The sequence below is a fragment of the Eumetopias jubatus genome, unplaced genomic scaffold (assembly GCF_037043125.1).
Source record: "Eumetopias jubatus isolate StellerSeaLion01/CBP00866 unplaced genomic scaffold, mEumJub1_p1.0 scaffold_12, whole genome shotgun sequence".
Classification (NCBI taxonomy): domain Eukaryota; kingdom Metazoa; phylum Chordata; class Mammalia; order Carnivora; family Otariidae; genus Eumetopias; species Eumetopias jubatus.
In genome coordinates this window covers 6122515-6137838 of record NW_028274818.1, presented here as the reverse complement: position 1 = coordinate 6137838, position 15324 = coordinate 6122515, and the positions used below count along the sequence as shown (strand labels likewise).

General features: G+C 38.9%; 1 protein-coding gene across 1 annotated transcript in view; it reads right to left on the bottom strand.

Annotated features, from left to right (window-relative positions):
* ATF6 (activating transcription factor 6) overlaps positions 1-15324 on the bottom strand; it is a 207191-nt gene that overhangs the window by 114827 nt on the left and 77040 nt on the right. Inside the window, exons 11-13 of the mRNA XM_028104722.2 lie at positions 13568-13681; positions 12166-12265; positions 1955-2022 (exon numbers count right to left, since the gene is read on the bottom strand). Of these exons, the coding sequence (XP_027960523.2) occupies positions 1955-2022; positions 12166-12265; positions 13568-13681 (282 nt within the window). The remainder of the gene's footprint in view (positions 1-1954; positions 2023-12165; positions 12266-13567; positions 13682-15324) is intronic.

Sequence of the window (15324 nt, the reverse complement as noted above, 5' to 3'; positions counted from 1 at the left end):
CTACAAGATAATATTGTATCTCAGGATTTTAAACATTCATGATTGCTGACATGCTGCTCATAGTAATTCTCAGTTAATAGGATAATGAATAGCTTTCAACTTATACTGGGTATGTATTCTCGGTGCCTGGTACACTGTCTGACCCACAGCTGGTGCTCAGTAAATGTGAAATTAATATTATATAAATTGTGAACTCTTAAGTCTATGGTAGAGGTACAGACAGAATCTGAGACTCTTTACTTCCACTTTATTTTTTTTTTAAGATTTTATTTATTTGAGAGAAAGAAAACGAGAGACAGAACATGAGTATAGGGGGAGGGGCAGAGGGAGAGGGAGAAGCAGACTCCCCTCTGAGCAGGGAGCCCGATGCGGGGCTCGATCCCAGGAGCCTGGGATCATGACCTGAGCCAAAGGCAGACACTTAACAACTGAGCCCCCCAGGCGCCCCTCTTTACTTCCACTTCAGTGATACTGTCATCAGTATATCACATCATCATTACCAGCTTTTGAACATGCCAAGTACCATGTAAAGTGCTTTAAATAAAGTATGCAATTTAATCATCAACTCTGTGTAGCCAAAGTTTTGTAGATGAGGAAACTTTAAGTGACCTGCTTGAATCCACAGAGCAAGTAAGTGGCAGAAATGATCTGTACTTGGGCGCCTGGGTGGCTCAGTTGGTTAAGCGACTGCCTTTGGCTCAGGTCATGATCCTGGAGTGCCGGGATCGAGTCCCACATAGGGCTCCCTGCTCAGCAGGGAGTCTGCTTCTCCCTCTGACCCTCTTCCCTCTCGTGCTATCTCTCATTCTCTCTCTCTCAAATAAATAAATAAAATCTTAAAAAAAAAAAAAAAGAAATGATCTGTACTCTGCCAACTCAAAAGCTAGCATCTTAAACCATGACACTACATCGCCTCCCATGATACCGTTCCTTTTAGTTAGGTATGTCTGGTCCATACATTTCAACCTTAGGCACAGCACTCCTTCCGGAATCCTTCAAAATCTTAAGTAGCATCAGTGTGGTGAAAAATGCATTTTTTTTTTTTAAGATTTTATTTATTTGAGAGAGAGAGAATGAGAGAGAGAGAGCATGAGAGGGAAGAGAGTCAGAGGGAGAAGCAGACTCCCTGCTGAGCAGGGAGCCCCACGTGGGACTTGATCCCAGGACTCCAGGATCATGACCTGAGCCGAAGGCAGTCGCGTAACCAACTGAGCCACCCAGGCACCCCTGCATTTTAAGTCAAATAGATCTGAATGGTGATTCTGCCACTTACTGGTTCTATGACTCTGGCTTAGAAAAAGTAAGTGACTTGCCCAGTTTTTCTCTATGTAAAACAGGGACTGTGATACCTACACATTAAGTTATTATACAGATTTAAAGAATAAAGTGCATGTAAAGCCTCAGCAGGACAGCTGGCACGGAGCAGACATTCAAATAACATTCTCTTCCCCTTGGCTCATGAAATAGATGTAAATCAAGGACGAGAGTTATGTGTATTTAAATAGTACAGCAAGGGCGCCTGGGTGGCTCAGTTGGTTAAGCAACTGCCTTCAGCTCAGGTCATGATCCTGGAGTCCCCGGATCGAGTCCCGCATCGGGCTCCCTGCTCAGGAGGGAGTCTGCTTCTCCCTCTAACCCTCCCCCCTCTCATGTGCTCTCTCTCTCTCATTCTCTCTGTCTCAAATAAATAAATAAAATCTTTAAAAAAAAATAAATAGTACAGCAAAATTATGACTGAACAGCATTCTAACTAAATCTGTATTTAAGGAGTTTGAGAGTTAACCTTTTGAAATTATCTGGATTTACTGACTGCTCAGAAGCAGTATGTTATGTGAACTAACAGTAAAGTCACCGATGAGAACAAGTTTAAGGTAAAAGGGAAATATGCTTTTCAACTTTACTAAAATACTAGGTATTTAAAATTCTGTGGCCAAGAACTTCCACACTTTCTTACCTGATACTAGTGGTTTCTGTGTATTGGACAGCCATGAGCTGAGAATTGGAACCCTGTTCCAGAGCACCCTGGAAGAAAAAAAAAATTTAATGCCATATAACAAAATTACATGAAGATCTTTCTATAGTGACTCACTCTACACTTACATTTACTAAACTCTCATTAAAGTATTCGTATACTTTTTTTTTCATGAATATTCTGACATTTTAGGTTCACATAACTAAGCACCAACATAGAGATTAGAACTCTTCTAGTTACACTCTGGGCTGAGAGATGTGTCTCAAGGAGATTAAAACATTAAGGCATTTCTCATAAAGTTTAAAAATACAGCCCAAAAGCTTAGTCCAATTACCACAAGTTTTATGACCAAGTCATACAAATATTATTGAACATATAACAACTTATATTTGTCTAAAATAATTATTTTCCCAATAAAAAGTTCCTGAAGTGTGAAAGGTCCATAATGAAACTAGATCCTATCATTTACTGAATTGAACACAAAGATCTTCATGCCAAAATATACCTATGGACTAAGCCGTCATTAAAGAGATCTCACCAATGGGGGCACCTGGGTGGCTCAGTCGGTTGAGTGTCTGACTCTTGATTTTGGCTCAGGTCATGATCTCAGGGTTGGGAGGTGGAGCCCAGTGTTGGGGCTCTACACTTGGCAGGGAGTCTGCCTGAGATGCTCTCCCTCTGCCCCTCCCCCTGCTTGTGTGCACACTCACTCTCTCTCTCAAATCAATCAATCAATCAATCAAATGTTACTTCCTATAAACAGCATATAGTTGGGTCTTCCCTTTTAAAAAATCTGGTTTGAGGGGCGCCTGGGTGGCTCAGTCGGTTAAGCGACTGCCCTCGGCTCGGGTCCTGATCTCAGGGTCCTGGGATTGAGTCCTCCATCGGTCTCCCTGCTCAACGGGGAGTCTGCTTCTCCCTCTCCCTCCGCTGCTCCCCCTGCTTGTGCTCTCTCTCTGTGTCAAATGAATAAATAAATAAAATCTTTAAAAAAAAATCTAGTTTGACAATCTCTCCCTTTTAACTGATGTATTTAGCCCATTAATGTAATTACTAGTATAGCTGGGTTTAAGTCCACTATCTTGGTATGTATTTTCTATTCATCCTATTTCTTCTTTATTCTTTTCCTGCCTTCTTTTGGTTAAAATACTTGTTTTTCAGTATTCCACTTTTATTTCCTGTATTGCTTTTTTAGCTTTACTTCTTTGTGCTAGTTTTTAGTGCTTGTTACAGAGATTATCTGTAAGTTACCACAGTCTACCTTTAAATATTATTTGAACAATATAACTTTATAATTCCATTTACCTCTTGTGTTCTTACTGTCTTATATTTTACTTCTACATAAAGTTATAAACCCACAACAAACTGTTACATTTTGATTAAAAAAAATCTTTTAAAGACATTTAAATACACATACACATATAAAATAAAGATACTTTTTATAAAAAGACCATTTATTTTTACCAGATATTTCCCCATTCTGGTGCTCTTCCTTCCTGCTAATCTGGAGTTGTATCTACTATCATTTCCCTTACTCTAAAAAATTTTTAGCATTTCTTAGAGTGCAGGTCTTCCAGAGGAAAATTATCTCAGTTTTTATCCATCTGAAAATGTCTTGATTTTGCCTTCATTTTGAAAGGTATTTTCATGAATGTGCCCCTTTACCTTTTCTAGACTCACAATCTAGAAGGAGGGTAGAATTATGAAATGGGATGAACAAAAATCAACGACATAATGCTAAGAGATCACAGAAATTTCAAAGAAATGACAATTCATCAAATTTACTGAATATCTTTAACTAGACTATTGGATCCTCTTAAGCAGCTGAAAGGAGTGGCTGTGAGGAAAAAGAGGGTTGAAATGAGGAAAGAAGACTAAGCAGAGCAGTTACAATGCTCTATGCTAAGAAACAGAATCCACAAATTCGTTGTATGTTTTGGTATTGGCAATAGCATAAGCAGAATGATTCTTCTCCTTCTGACCAAGAACTTCTTTTATCCTTGACAAATACAGATTCATCCTTCTCATTTCTTTTTCTGTAATAGCTAAGAGCCCCACATGTCTGACCATTACCTAAGTTCATTACAGAAACACATGCACCCAAGATAGCAGAGAAAAAGATAATACTTCAGTTTAAACTACAGATCACCTCATGTCCAAAGGCTGTGAAATTAAAACAAGATTATCTTCTTTGCATTAAAATTCCTTCAAGATTAAAGAACACCAAACACCCCTTACATAGTAAATATTCATTTACCGAATGGAAAGGGAAAAAATAACATGAAAAAACTTATCAAAAGATAAGGCAAAAAACTCATTTAGGCCAAGAATTTTCATCTAATTCTTCATAAAGTCCATTATACCTCCTCTGTGGAATTATTTACTGGCAATTACCTGCCCCTTTCTTGCTCTTCCCCCTGTATGGCAAGGGATGGAAGCCTGAAAACTATATACCCAAAGTTTTTGGCCATCAGGGTTGATATAATTTAGGTACTGCCAATAAGATATGATTGCACCAGGTTCGGAAAGGCAAAGAGAGACAGAATCCATTTTTCCTCCACCCAGTGGCAGTGATGTATAGTCTTTGGCAGACAGGAGTGTTTGTAGTACTAGACATTGCATTCCGATGCCAGTAAGCAGCTGTGTTTGGGCTTTTGAGGTAACTGTGACATTGGTAATAATTGCCTGTAGCCTCCAGGGGTACTAATAACCAACAGAACTGCCATAATACATGAACAAAACGTATCAGAGAGGCCCATACTGGATACTCATAGAATCTCAAAGCTTGAGCTCATCTAGACTAACCCTCATTATTTTATTGATGAAAACAGCCCCATAACAGTTAGAAGTCCATGTTTCTCAATACCCATTCAGTGTACTTCTGAACATACCACATACTGCTTCCAATTAGTTTCCAAATAATCAAATATCTAAGGTGTTTCCATTAGCATATAAACATGCAAACCTGGTGAAATATATCCCATCTAAAAATAAAACCTTCTCTTTAATTCTTACAACCACTCCATTTCCCTGCTCCTATTAATGGGGAACATCCTAAAATAATTTTCTCTACTTCTTCATTTATTAGTACTTCCTGAATCCACATCAGTCAAGCTCTGTCAATGCCATTCCAGTGAAATATTCATCAAGGTCACTAACAAGTTCTCATAATCAAATGCAATGGTAAATTTCTCAGTCCTCATCTTAATCATTATCTCTTAGCTTTAGTTAACAGTTAATCACATCCCCTTCTTATACAACTTTCTTTGGGTTTTGGGACACTATTATCCTACATTTTTTCCTATCCTATGGGCCAACCACTCCTCTTCCTTCTCAAGTGCTTATTCTTCCTCCTCTTTTGTCCTCTAATGTTAGAGCTGGCCCAGGGCTCAGTTCCATACCTCTTTCCTTTTTACTTTCTCTCGAGCTGATATCATCCCAGACTAACCTTCCAGTCTTGACCTCTCCCCTAAATACCAAAGGTGGATGACTGTGCACTTGACTCTCTCCCTGACTGTAGTCATAATGAACTTAAGAGATATTTAAATCTTTTTTTTCCTACTTAAATCTCTCGATTCGTGCCTCCAACTCCTCCTTCCCTAGTCTGTCTCAGTAAATGGCATCACCATTCCTCCAGTAGCTAAGGCACAGAAATTATCATTGATACCTTCTAATTTTACATCAGTAATTTCCAACAGCTCTACTTTCAAGATATATTTGGCATTCAAATACTTTCCCCCACCTTCACATCTACCATACTAGTAAGGGCAGCAATGATCTCTCACCTAGCCTACCAAAAGGGCTTCTTAACTGGTTTCCCTACTTCCACTCATGTTCCCTCCACAGTCTACTCTGTGCAGCAGCAGTTAGAGAAATCCTTTAAAAATTCAATGTTTATAGCAGCAATGTCCACAACAGCCAAACTATGGAAAAAGCCCAGATGTCCATCGACAGATGAATGGATAAAGAAGATCTGGTATATTCACAGATATATTCAGAACATTCCATCCCAAAGCAAGAGAATGCACATTCTTCTCTAGTGCCCATGGAACATTCTCCAGAATAGATCTATCCTACGTCAAAATCAGGTCTCAACCGGTACCAAAAGACTGGGATCATTCCCTGCATATTTTCAGACCACAGTGCTCTGAAACTACAACTAAATCACAAGAGGAAAGTCAGAAAGAACTCAAATACATGGAGGCTAAAGAGCATCCTACTAAGAAATGAATGGGTCAACCAGGAAATTAAAGAAGAATTAAAAAAAATTCATGGACACAAATGAAAATGCAAACACAACTGTTCAAAATCTCTGGGATGCAGCAAAGGCAGTCCTTAAGAGGAAAGTCTATAGCAATACAAGCCTTTCTCAAGAAAAAAGAAAGGTCTCAAATATACAACCTAACCCTATGCCTAAAGGAGCTGGAGAAAGAACAGCAAATAAAGCCTACACCCAGCAGGAGAAAAGAAATAATAAAGATCAGAGCAGAAATCAATGAAATAGAAACCAAAAGAACAGTAGAACAGATCAATGAAACTAGGAGCTGGTTCTTTGAAAGAATTATAATAAGATTGATAAATCCCTGGCCAGACTTATCAAAAAGAAAAGAGAAAGGACCCAAATAAATAAAATCATGAATGAAAGAGGAGAGATCACAACCAACACCAAAGAAATACAAACAATTATAAGAACATATTATGAGCAACTCTAAGCCAGCAAATTAGATAATCTGGACGAAATGGATGCATTCCTAGAGATGTATCAACTACGAAAACGGAACCAGGAAGAAATAGAAAACCTGAACAGACCCATAACCACTAAGGAAATTGAAGCAGTCATCAAAAATCTCCCAACAAACAAGAGCCCAGGGCCAGATGGCTTCCCAGGGGAATTCTACCAAACATTTAAAGAATTAATACCTATTCTTCTGAAACTGTTCCAAAAAATAGAAATGGAAGGAAAACTTCCAAACTCATTTTATAAGGCCAGCATTACCTTGATCCCAAAATCAAAGACCCCATCAAAAAGGAGAATTACAGACCAATATCTCTGATGAACATGGATGCAAAAATTCTCACCAAAATACTAGCCAATAGGATCCAACAGTACATTAAAAGGATCATTCACCACGACCAAGTGGGATTTATTCCTGGGCTGCAAGGCTGGTTCAACACCCGCAAATCAATCAATGTGATACAATACATTAATAAAAGAAAGAACAAGAACCATATGATCCTCTCAATAGATGCAGAAAAAGCATGTGACAAAGTACAGCATCCTTTCTTGATCAAAACTCTTCACAGTGTAGGAATGGAGGGTACATAACTCAATATCATAAAAGCCATTTATGAAAAACCCACAGTGAATATCATTCTCAATGGGGAAAAACTGAGAGCTTTCCCCCTAAGGTCAGGAATGCAGCAGGGATGTCCACTATCATCACTGTTATTCAACATAGTACTAGAAGTCCTAGCCACAGCAATCAGACAACAAAAAGAAATCAAAGGCATCCCAATCGGCAAAGAAGAAGTCAAACTCTCACTCTTTGCAGATGATATGATACTGTATGTGGAAAACCCAAAAGACTCCACCCCAGAACTGCTAGAACTCATACAGGAATTCAGTAAAGTGGCAGGATATAAAATCAATGCACAGAAATCAGTGGCATTCCTATACACCAACAACAAGACAGAAGAGAGACAAATCAAGGAGTCGATCCCATTTACAATCACACCCAAAACCATAAGATACCTAGGAATAAATCTAACCAAAGAGGCAAAGGATCTGTACTCAGAAAACTATAAAATACTCATGAAAGAAATTGAGGAAGACACAAAGAAATGGAAAAACGTTCCATGCTCATGAATTGAAAGAACAAATATTGTGAAGATGTCAATGCTACCTAGAGCAATCTACACATTCAATGCAATCCCTATCAAAATACCATCAACTTTCTTCAAAGAAATGGAACAAATAATCCTAAAGTTTGTATGGAACCAGAAAAGACACCTAATGGCCAGAGGAATGTTGAAAAAGAAAAGCAAAGCTGGCGGCATCACAATTCCGGACTTCCAGCTCTATTACAAAGCTGTCATCATCAAGACAGTATGGTACTGGCACAAAAACAGACACATAGATCAATGGAACAGAATAGAGAGCCCAGAAATGGACCCTCAACTCTATGGTCAACTCATCTTTGACAAAGCAGAAAAGAATGTCCAATGGAAAAAAGACAGTCTCTTCAACAAATAGTGTTGGGAAAATTGGACAGCCACATGCAGAAGAATGAAACTGGACCATTTCCTTATACCACACACAAAAATAGACTCAAAATGGATGAAAGACCTAAATGTGAGACAGGAGTCCATCAAAATCCTAAAGGAGAATACAGGCAGCAACCTCTTCGACCTCAGCCGCAGCAACTTCTTCCTAGAAACATCGCCAAAGGCAAGGGAAGCAAGGGCAAAAATGAACTATTGGGACTTCATCAAGATAAAAAGCTTCTGCACAGCAAAGGAAACAGTCCACAAAACCAAAAGACAACCGACAGAATGGGAGAAAATATTTGCAAATGACATATCAGATGAAAGGCTAGTATCCAAAATCTATAAAGAACTTCTTAAACTCAACAGCCAAAGAACAAATGATCCAAGCAAGAAATGGGCAGAAGACATGAACAGACATTTTTCCAAAGAAGACATCCAAATGGCCAACAGACATGTGAAAAAGTGCTCAACAACGCTTGGCATCAGGGAAATGCAAATCAAAACCTCAATGAGATACCACCTCACACCAGTCAGAATGGCTAAAATTAACAAGTCAGGAAAGGACAGATGTTGGCGGGGATGCGGAGAAAGGGGAACCCTCCTTCACTCTTGGTGGGAATGCAAGCTAGTGCAACCACTCTGGAAAACAGTATGGAGGTTCCTCAAAAAGTTAAAAATAGAGCTGTCCTATGACCCAGCAATTGCACTACTGGGTATTTACCGCAAAGATACAAATGTAGGGATCCGAAGGGGTCCATGCACCCCGATGTTTATAGCAGCAATGTCCACAATAGCCAAACTGTGGAAAGAGCCAAGATGCCCATTGACAGATGAATGGATAAAGAAGATGTGGTATATATATATACAATGGAATATTATGCAGCCATCAAAAGAAATGAGATCTTTTATTTGCAACGACCTGGATGGAAACTAGAGGGTATTATGCTAAATTAAATAAGTCAATCAGAGAAAGACATGTATCATATGATCTCACTGATATGAGGAATTCTTAATCTCAGGAAACAAACTGAGGGTTGCTGGAGTGGTGGCGGGTAGGAGGGATGGCATGGCTGGGTGACAAACATTGGGGAGGGTATGTGCTATGGTGAGTGCTGTGAATTGTGCAAGACTGATGATTCACAGACCTGTACCTCTCAAACAAATAATACATTATATGTTAAAAAAAAAAAAAAGATAGTAGGAAGGGAAAAATGAAGGGGGCGGGAATCGGAGGGGGAGACGAACCATGAGAGACCATGGACTCTGAGAAACAAACTGAGGGTTCTAGAGGGGAGGAGGGTGGGGAGATGGGTTAGCCTGGTGATGGATATTAAAGAGGGCACGTATTGAATGGAGCACTGGGTGTTATACGCAAATAATGAATCATGGAACACTACATCAAAAACTAATGATGTATGGTGATTAACATAACATAGTAAAATAAAATCAAAAAAATAAGAAAAAGATGTGGTGTATATATACAATGGACTACTATTCAGCCATCAAAAACGGAATCTGCCATTTGCAACGACGTGGATGGAACCAGAAGGTTTTATGCTAAGCGAAACAGGTCAATCAGAGAAAGACAATTATCATATGATCTCACTCATATGTGGAAATTAAGAAACAAAACAGAGGATGGGGAAGACAGAAAAATAAAACAAGATGAAATCAGAGAGAAGGAGACAGACTGTAAGAGACTCTTAAAGCGTAGGAAACAAACTGAGGGTTGCTGGAGGGGAGGGGGGGTAAGGAGATGGGGTAACTGAGTGATGGACATTAAGGAGGGCACGTGATGTTAACAAGCACTGGGTATTACATACAACTGATGAATCACTGACCTCTACCTCTGAAACTAATAAAACACTTTATGTTAATTAACTGAATCTAAATTTAAAAAAAAAGAAAACTACGCCTAGTCACATTACAGTCAATTTGCTGAAAAGAAAGAGAAAATCTTGGGGGGAAATCAAGTCACTCCCCTGCTCAAACCTCTCAATGCTTCCCACCATAGCCTATGAGGCTGGATACGAATTAGCCTCTGCTGCCTCCCTGATATCATCGTCTACTATTCTACCCTTAGACATTGCAGTCCAGCCTTATACAACTTCTTGATGTTTCTCAATTATGCAGACGTTTCCTCCTGAGTCTTCGTATTTGCTGCTCCCCTTTTTCTCCAGATTTTCCCTTGGATCTTTACACCGTTCACTCCTTCATTTTTTGCTATTACAAAAGCCATGTTCTCACCAAACTGTTTTCTTCCCGAGCATACGGAAGACTACATTTGCCTAACCTATACTGCAAGAGAGACCATGAAAAGTCACAGAGTTTTAGTCAACTGAACATGGGCTAAAGTTCAGGCTGGATCCCTAAAACGTTCTGCACAATCTTCCAAGCTCTCTCTTCCCCAACATCCAAAGCTAGAAGCAAAGAATTTCAAGTTGTTGGGGCCACAAAGTGGAAAGAACCTGGATTCCTTAGTCACAGTGTAAAGGAAAGCCATCCTAGAGAGCTATATCAGACTTGTGTAGGTGAGAAATAAATTTTTATTCCATTAAGCTACTGAGATTTTGAAGCCAGTTTTTACAACACCTAGCATTAATTACCTTGACAATACCTTACTCAAGTGCTCTTTAGAGAAGCCTTCTCTAGAATGGCTATTCAATCTAAAATAGCCACTCATCTCTAAATTTAACGTCTAATCTCCAACTCCACTTTTTCTTTAGAGAACTTATCTCTAGTTTTGAGTATATTTAAATATTTATTTATTTAATTTTTTCCTTTGTGATGAGAACTTTAAAGATAGACTCTTACTAAGTTCCAAATATACAAATACAGTATTATTAACTATAGTCACCATGCTATGTATTATAGCCTTATAACCTACTTATTTTATAACTAGAAATTTGTACCTTTTGACCCTCTCTGCCTATTTCACACAACCCCCTACCCCCCGGCCTCTGTATCTGTTCTCTGCATCAAGAGTTCAGTTTTTGTTTTAGTTGTATTTTTTAAATTGATTCCACATATAAGGGAGATCATATGGTATTTGTCTTTCACTTTACTTGTTTATTGCTTATCTATCCCACCAGAATGTAAGTTCCATGAAGGCAGGGATTTTATTGCACTCACTACTATATTCCCAGGATTTAGAACCATACCTGACTCATTATTACTACCACAGGTAATGTTTGTTGGGAGCTTAGAATATGCCAGTTGCTAGTCTAAGTGCTTCAAAAGTAATAATGAATATCTGATGGATGATGGAATGACTACAAACGGTGCTTTGTGGTAAACATTAAAATGGAAGCCCAACTGGGGCGCCAGGTTGGCTCAGTAGGTAGAGCATGTGACTCTTTGATCTCAGGGTTCTAAATTCGAGCCCCACACTGGGTGTAGAGATTACTTAAAAATAAAATCCTAAAAAAAAAAAAAAAAAAAAAAAGATGGAAGCCCAGCTAAATAGGTTCTAAATTAGAGTTGTCATTAACCTATAGCCAGACCCACATGTCTAAGTTCAAAAATGCTCTCCACAAAGATGTGCCTCCATTCCCAAGCTGTCCTATGTTTCAAAACCTTCTTTCTGAAAAGCTCTAAGAACAGAGGAGATAAACAGTACCATGTACCACACCATTTGTGCCAAAATCATTTGACACAGATGTCCATGCCCAGGAACCCCTGGCTTGAAAGTGAAGCTGGGGGAGAGAGCAGGAAGGAGCACCAGGCCCAAGCAAGAACTACTGGTGCTCTAACACCTGGGACGAGGGCTTCAGCAGCAGCGACGCCTGCACCAGAGCAGCAGAAAAGGCAGTGGGAAGTGACTGAAGTTCAAGCGTCCCAAGTTTTTCATGGACGAAAGCAAACCATCTGAGGGAAGATGGCCAACCAATAAGTCAACCATTGTTCAAAGACAAGCAGAAACAAACCTGAAGAATACGGGTTTTCTGCTGATTATTCGTCATTCTTCTCGACTTGGTCCTTTCCACTTCATGCCTGTGAACCCATCCTCGAAGTTCATGATTTAACCTATAAAACAGCTTAGTTAATTAAGCATACTTCAGAGAAATAAATGTCTCACCTTTGGTTAAAAATGAATTTAATCACATTCTGTAAGTTCCAAATAGCATCCCTAGTGCCTGATGATTCAATATTCCTTTTTGATTTGAAAAAGCTAAGATACTAATGTTATTTTTAATACAACATGCATTTTTATATAGTAGCCTCCTCAATCATGAGTTCAGATTTAAAAAAAGGGGGGGGGGGCACCTGGGTGTCTCAGTTGGTTGAGCGGCTGCCTTCGGCTCAGGTCATGATCCCAGGGTCCTGGGATCGAGAGCCACATCGGGCTCCCTGCTCAGCGGAGAGCCTGCTTCTCCCTCTCCCTCTGCCTGCCTTTCTGCCTGCTTGTGCTCTCTCTATCTCTGTCAAATAAATAAAATCTTTAAAAAATAAATAAATAAAAATTAAAAAAACCATAACTAAATACCTTCCAAATATAAAAACTGAATGCAAAGGTTTTTTTCACAAGAGTACTTCCTGTTTCTGCTCTTGGGCTACATACACACAAACACTGGAGACAATGAAGAGCATTTAATAAATTACAGGATCCTACTGGCAAATGGATGCATTAAAGCCTCTGAAAATCATGCTCTTTTGGGAGAAGGAAAAGAATGAACTCAACTACTCAGGAAAAAAAAAAAAGGAAAGAAATAAACAATGCACTATAACCAAAATTTCCAACATTGCAAATGAAAAAAAGGACTAGTTCAAATGTAGGTTCCATTTATTGTGCTTTACTTTTTACGGCAGTTGTGAAGATGTCAGACCATGCTTACTTAACCAGAGTTGATTACTACTTTAAAAAACTGAAGCAATTTTTGAAGTTCAAGAATAGAATCCAAAATCACAGGAAAATATCCAAGGGAAAAGTAGATAAGGAAAGGTAAGGTGTGCCCTAATGGGAAAATATCTCCAGAATCACTTCTCTTCATATTGTTATCTCCTAACTTGAAGAAAAAGGGCACCTTCTGCTACGAATGTTACCACTTCTCAAATCTAACATCCTGAATTTTTATATTAGTCTCATTCTGTAGTTTTCCAATAAGGCATATTTAAGTATGCAACCCCAATACTATCATGCAAAATAGACCCATCACCATCTTCATCAGGTTGGTGGGGAAACTGGACAACAACTGATATGCCTATGATCATCCGACAAATAATCAGAGCTTCTCTCAGTCACTTAACTAATCTGAACAAATAGTTTTCTAGGTTCCAAAGCTAAACCCAAGAACCCACTCCGATATTTGTACAATCTACAACGCTCACCTGAGAGATTCTGTGGTGTTAATCAGGGGCTGACAAGGAGGTGGAGGAATATAGAGTAATGGTTCTTCACTGAGCACCATGAGGGCCTTGTCATTTGAAACAGAATGATCATATCTGAAAAATATATGCACAAAATCTGTCTTCTTTTGTCTTAAATTCCTTAGCAGTTTGCTACAAGAAAATCATTACTAGTATTAACTTTTTAGGGAAATAAAAATATAGTAAATGGGATATACCGCAAGAGAGAAGCAAATGCAATAGAAAAAGAGGGAAGTATAGACACAGACCATGTAGCACAAATGTCACCTTCCAATTTTCTGCAGATTGTCATGGTAATTCACATTTATCTAGCCACCATTTATTGAGCAATTACTATGTGCCCAAAACCAAGGAAACGATGCTAACACGTGGTCCGTGTCTTCCGTGAGCTTGAGGCCTAGACAGTGCTGCTGGAACAGAGATGACGCAGTTAATGGGAGGATTTGGGGGAAGGACCCACTGACTGATAGGAAAGACAGTATTATTATGTGAACAGACTAGAGTTTTGTGGTCATTCACAATTCTGCGATAACAAAACTGAAGTTTCCTTAAAACTGTGTGTGGCAGGGTTAAGGAGAAGCATAAAACACTTGGTGAGAGAGAAGTGAAAAGTGTTGAAAAGTCGAATATATGAATCATGGAACACTACATCAAAAACTAATGATGTAACGTATGGTGATTAACATAACAATAAAAATTATTTAAAAAAATAAAGGTACAGGGAACTCAAAAAAAATAAAAAAAATAAATGGAATCACTTTTTTTAAATTAAAAAAAAGTTGAATATAAATTTTAGAATCATGGAAGAATCCAAGTCACTAATAAAACACCAAAGTAATATTAACCAGTTACTCCATTAGCTTCAAAATACACACTTTCCTAACCGTCACACTGAATTCATATCCATGGCGTGATGGAGCGAGCAGAACCTAGGCTGAAAATCAGAAGTGGAGCTGGTGGCATTACTGCTATTTAGTCTCTTCAGGCTGCTATTTTAACCTTTCTCATTAAAAAATCTTAGATCTGTCCTGAATTTCTTTATATTCAATGCTCTAGATTTAGAAAACTAGATATTTAGCTAAAACCCAAGAAGAAAAAATGTAAACACAAAATCAGACATGACTAAATTCACAATTTTCATTAATTCATTCAACCAATACCAACTGCGTGCCAGGTACAATGCTAGGAATCCAATGGGGAGCAAGAAAAACGAAGTCTCTATCCTCAAAAATCTTCAGGGGGAAGATGGACGAAATATGAGAACAAACACATAAAATAAATCCAAATTAAGAAAGAATCTAGGGCGCCTGGGTGTCTCAGTTGGTTAAGCAACTGCCTTCGGCTCAGGTCATGATCCTGGAGTCCCGGGATCGAGTCCCGCATCGGGCTCCCTGCTCGGCAGGGAGTCTGCTTATCCCTCTGACCCTCCCCCCCATGTGCTTTCTCTCTCTCTCTCTCTCTCATTCTCTCTCTCTTTCAAATAAATAAATAAATCTTTAAAAAAAAAAAAAGGATCTAACTAGTAATAGAAAACCAATGGCAGTCTCTAGATAAAATGGTGTGAGGAGATGGTATTTAAGTCGAGGCCTAAAGGATGAGAAGAAGCCAGTACTACAGAAACTTGGGAAAGAGTGTTCTGGACAGATGCAGGTAGGGAGACGGTGGTCTTCAGGAACTTAAAGACCACCACTCACCAGCTGAAGAGTTGTGAGCAAGTG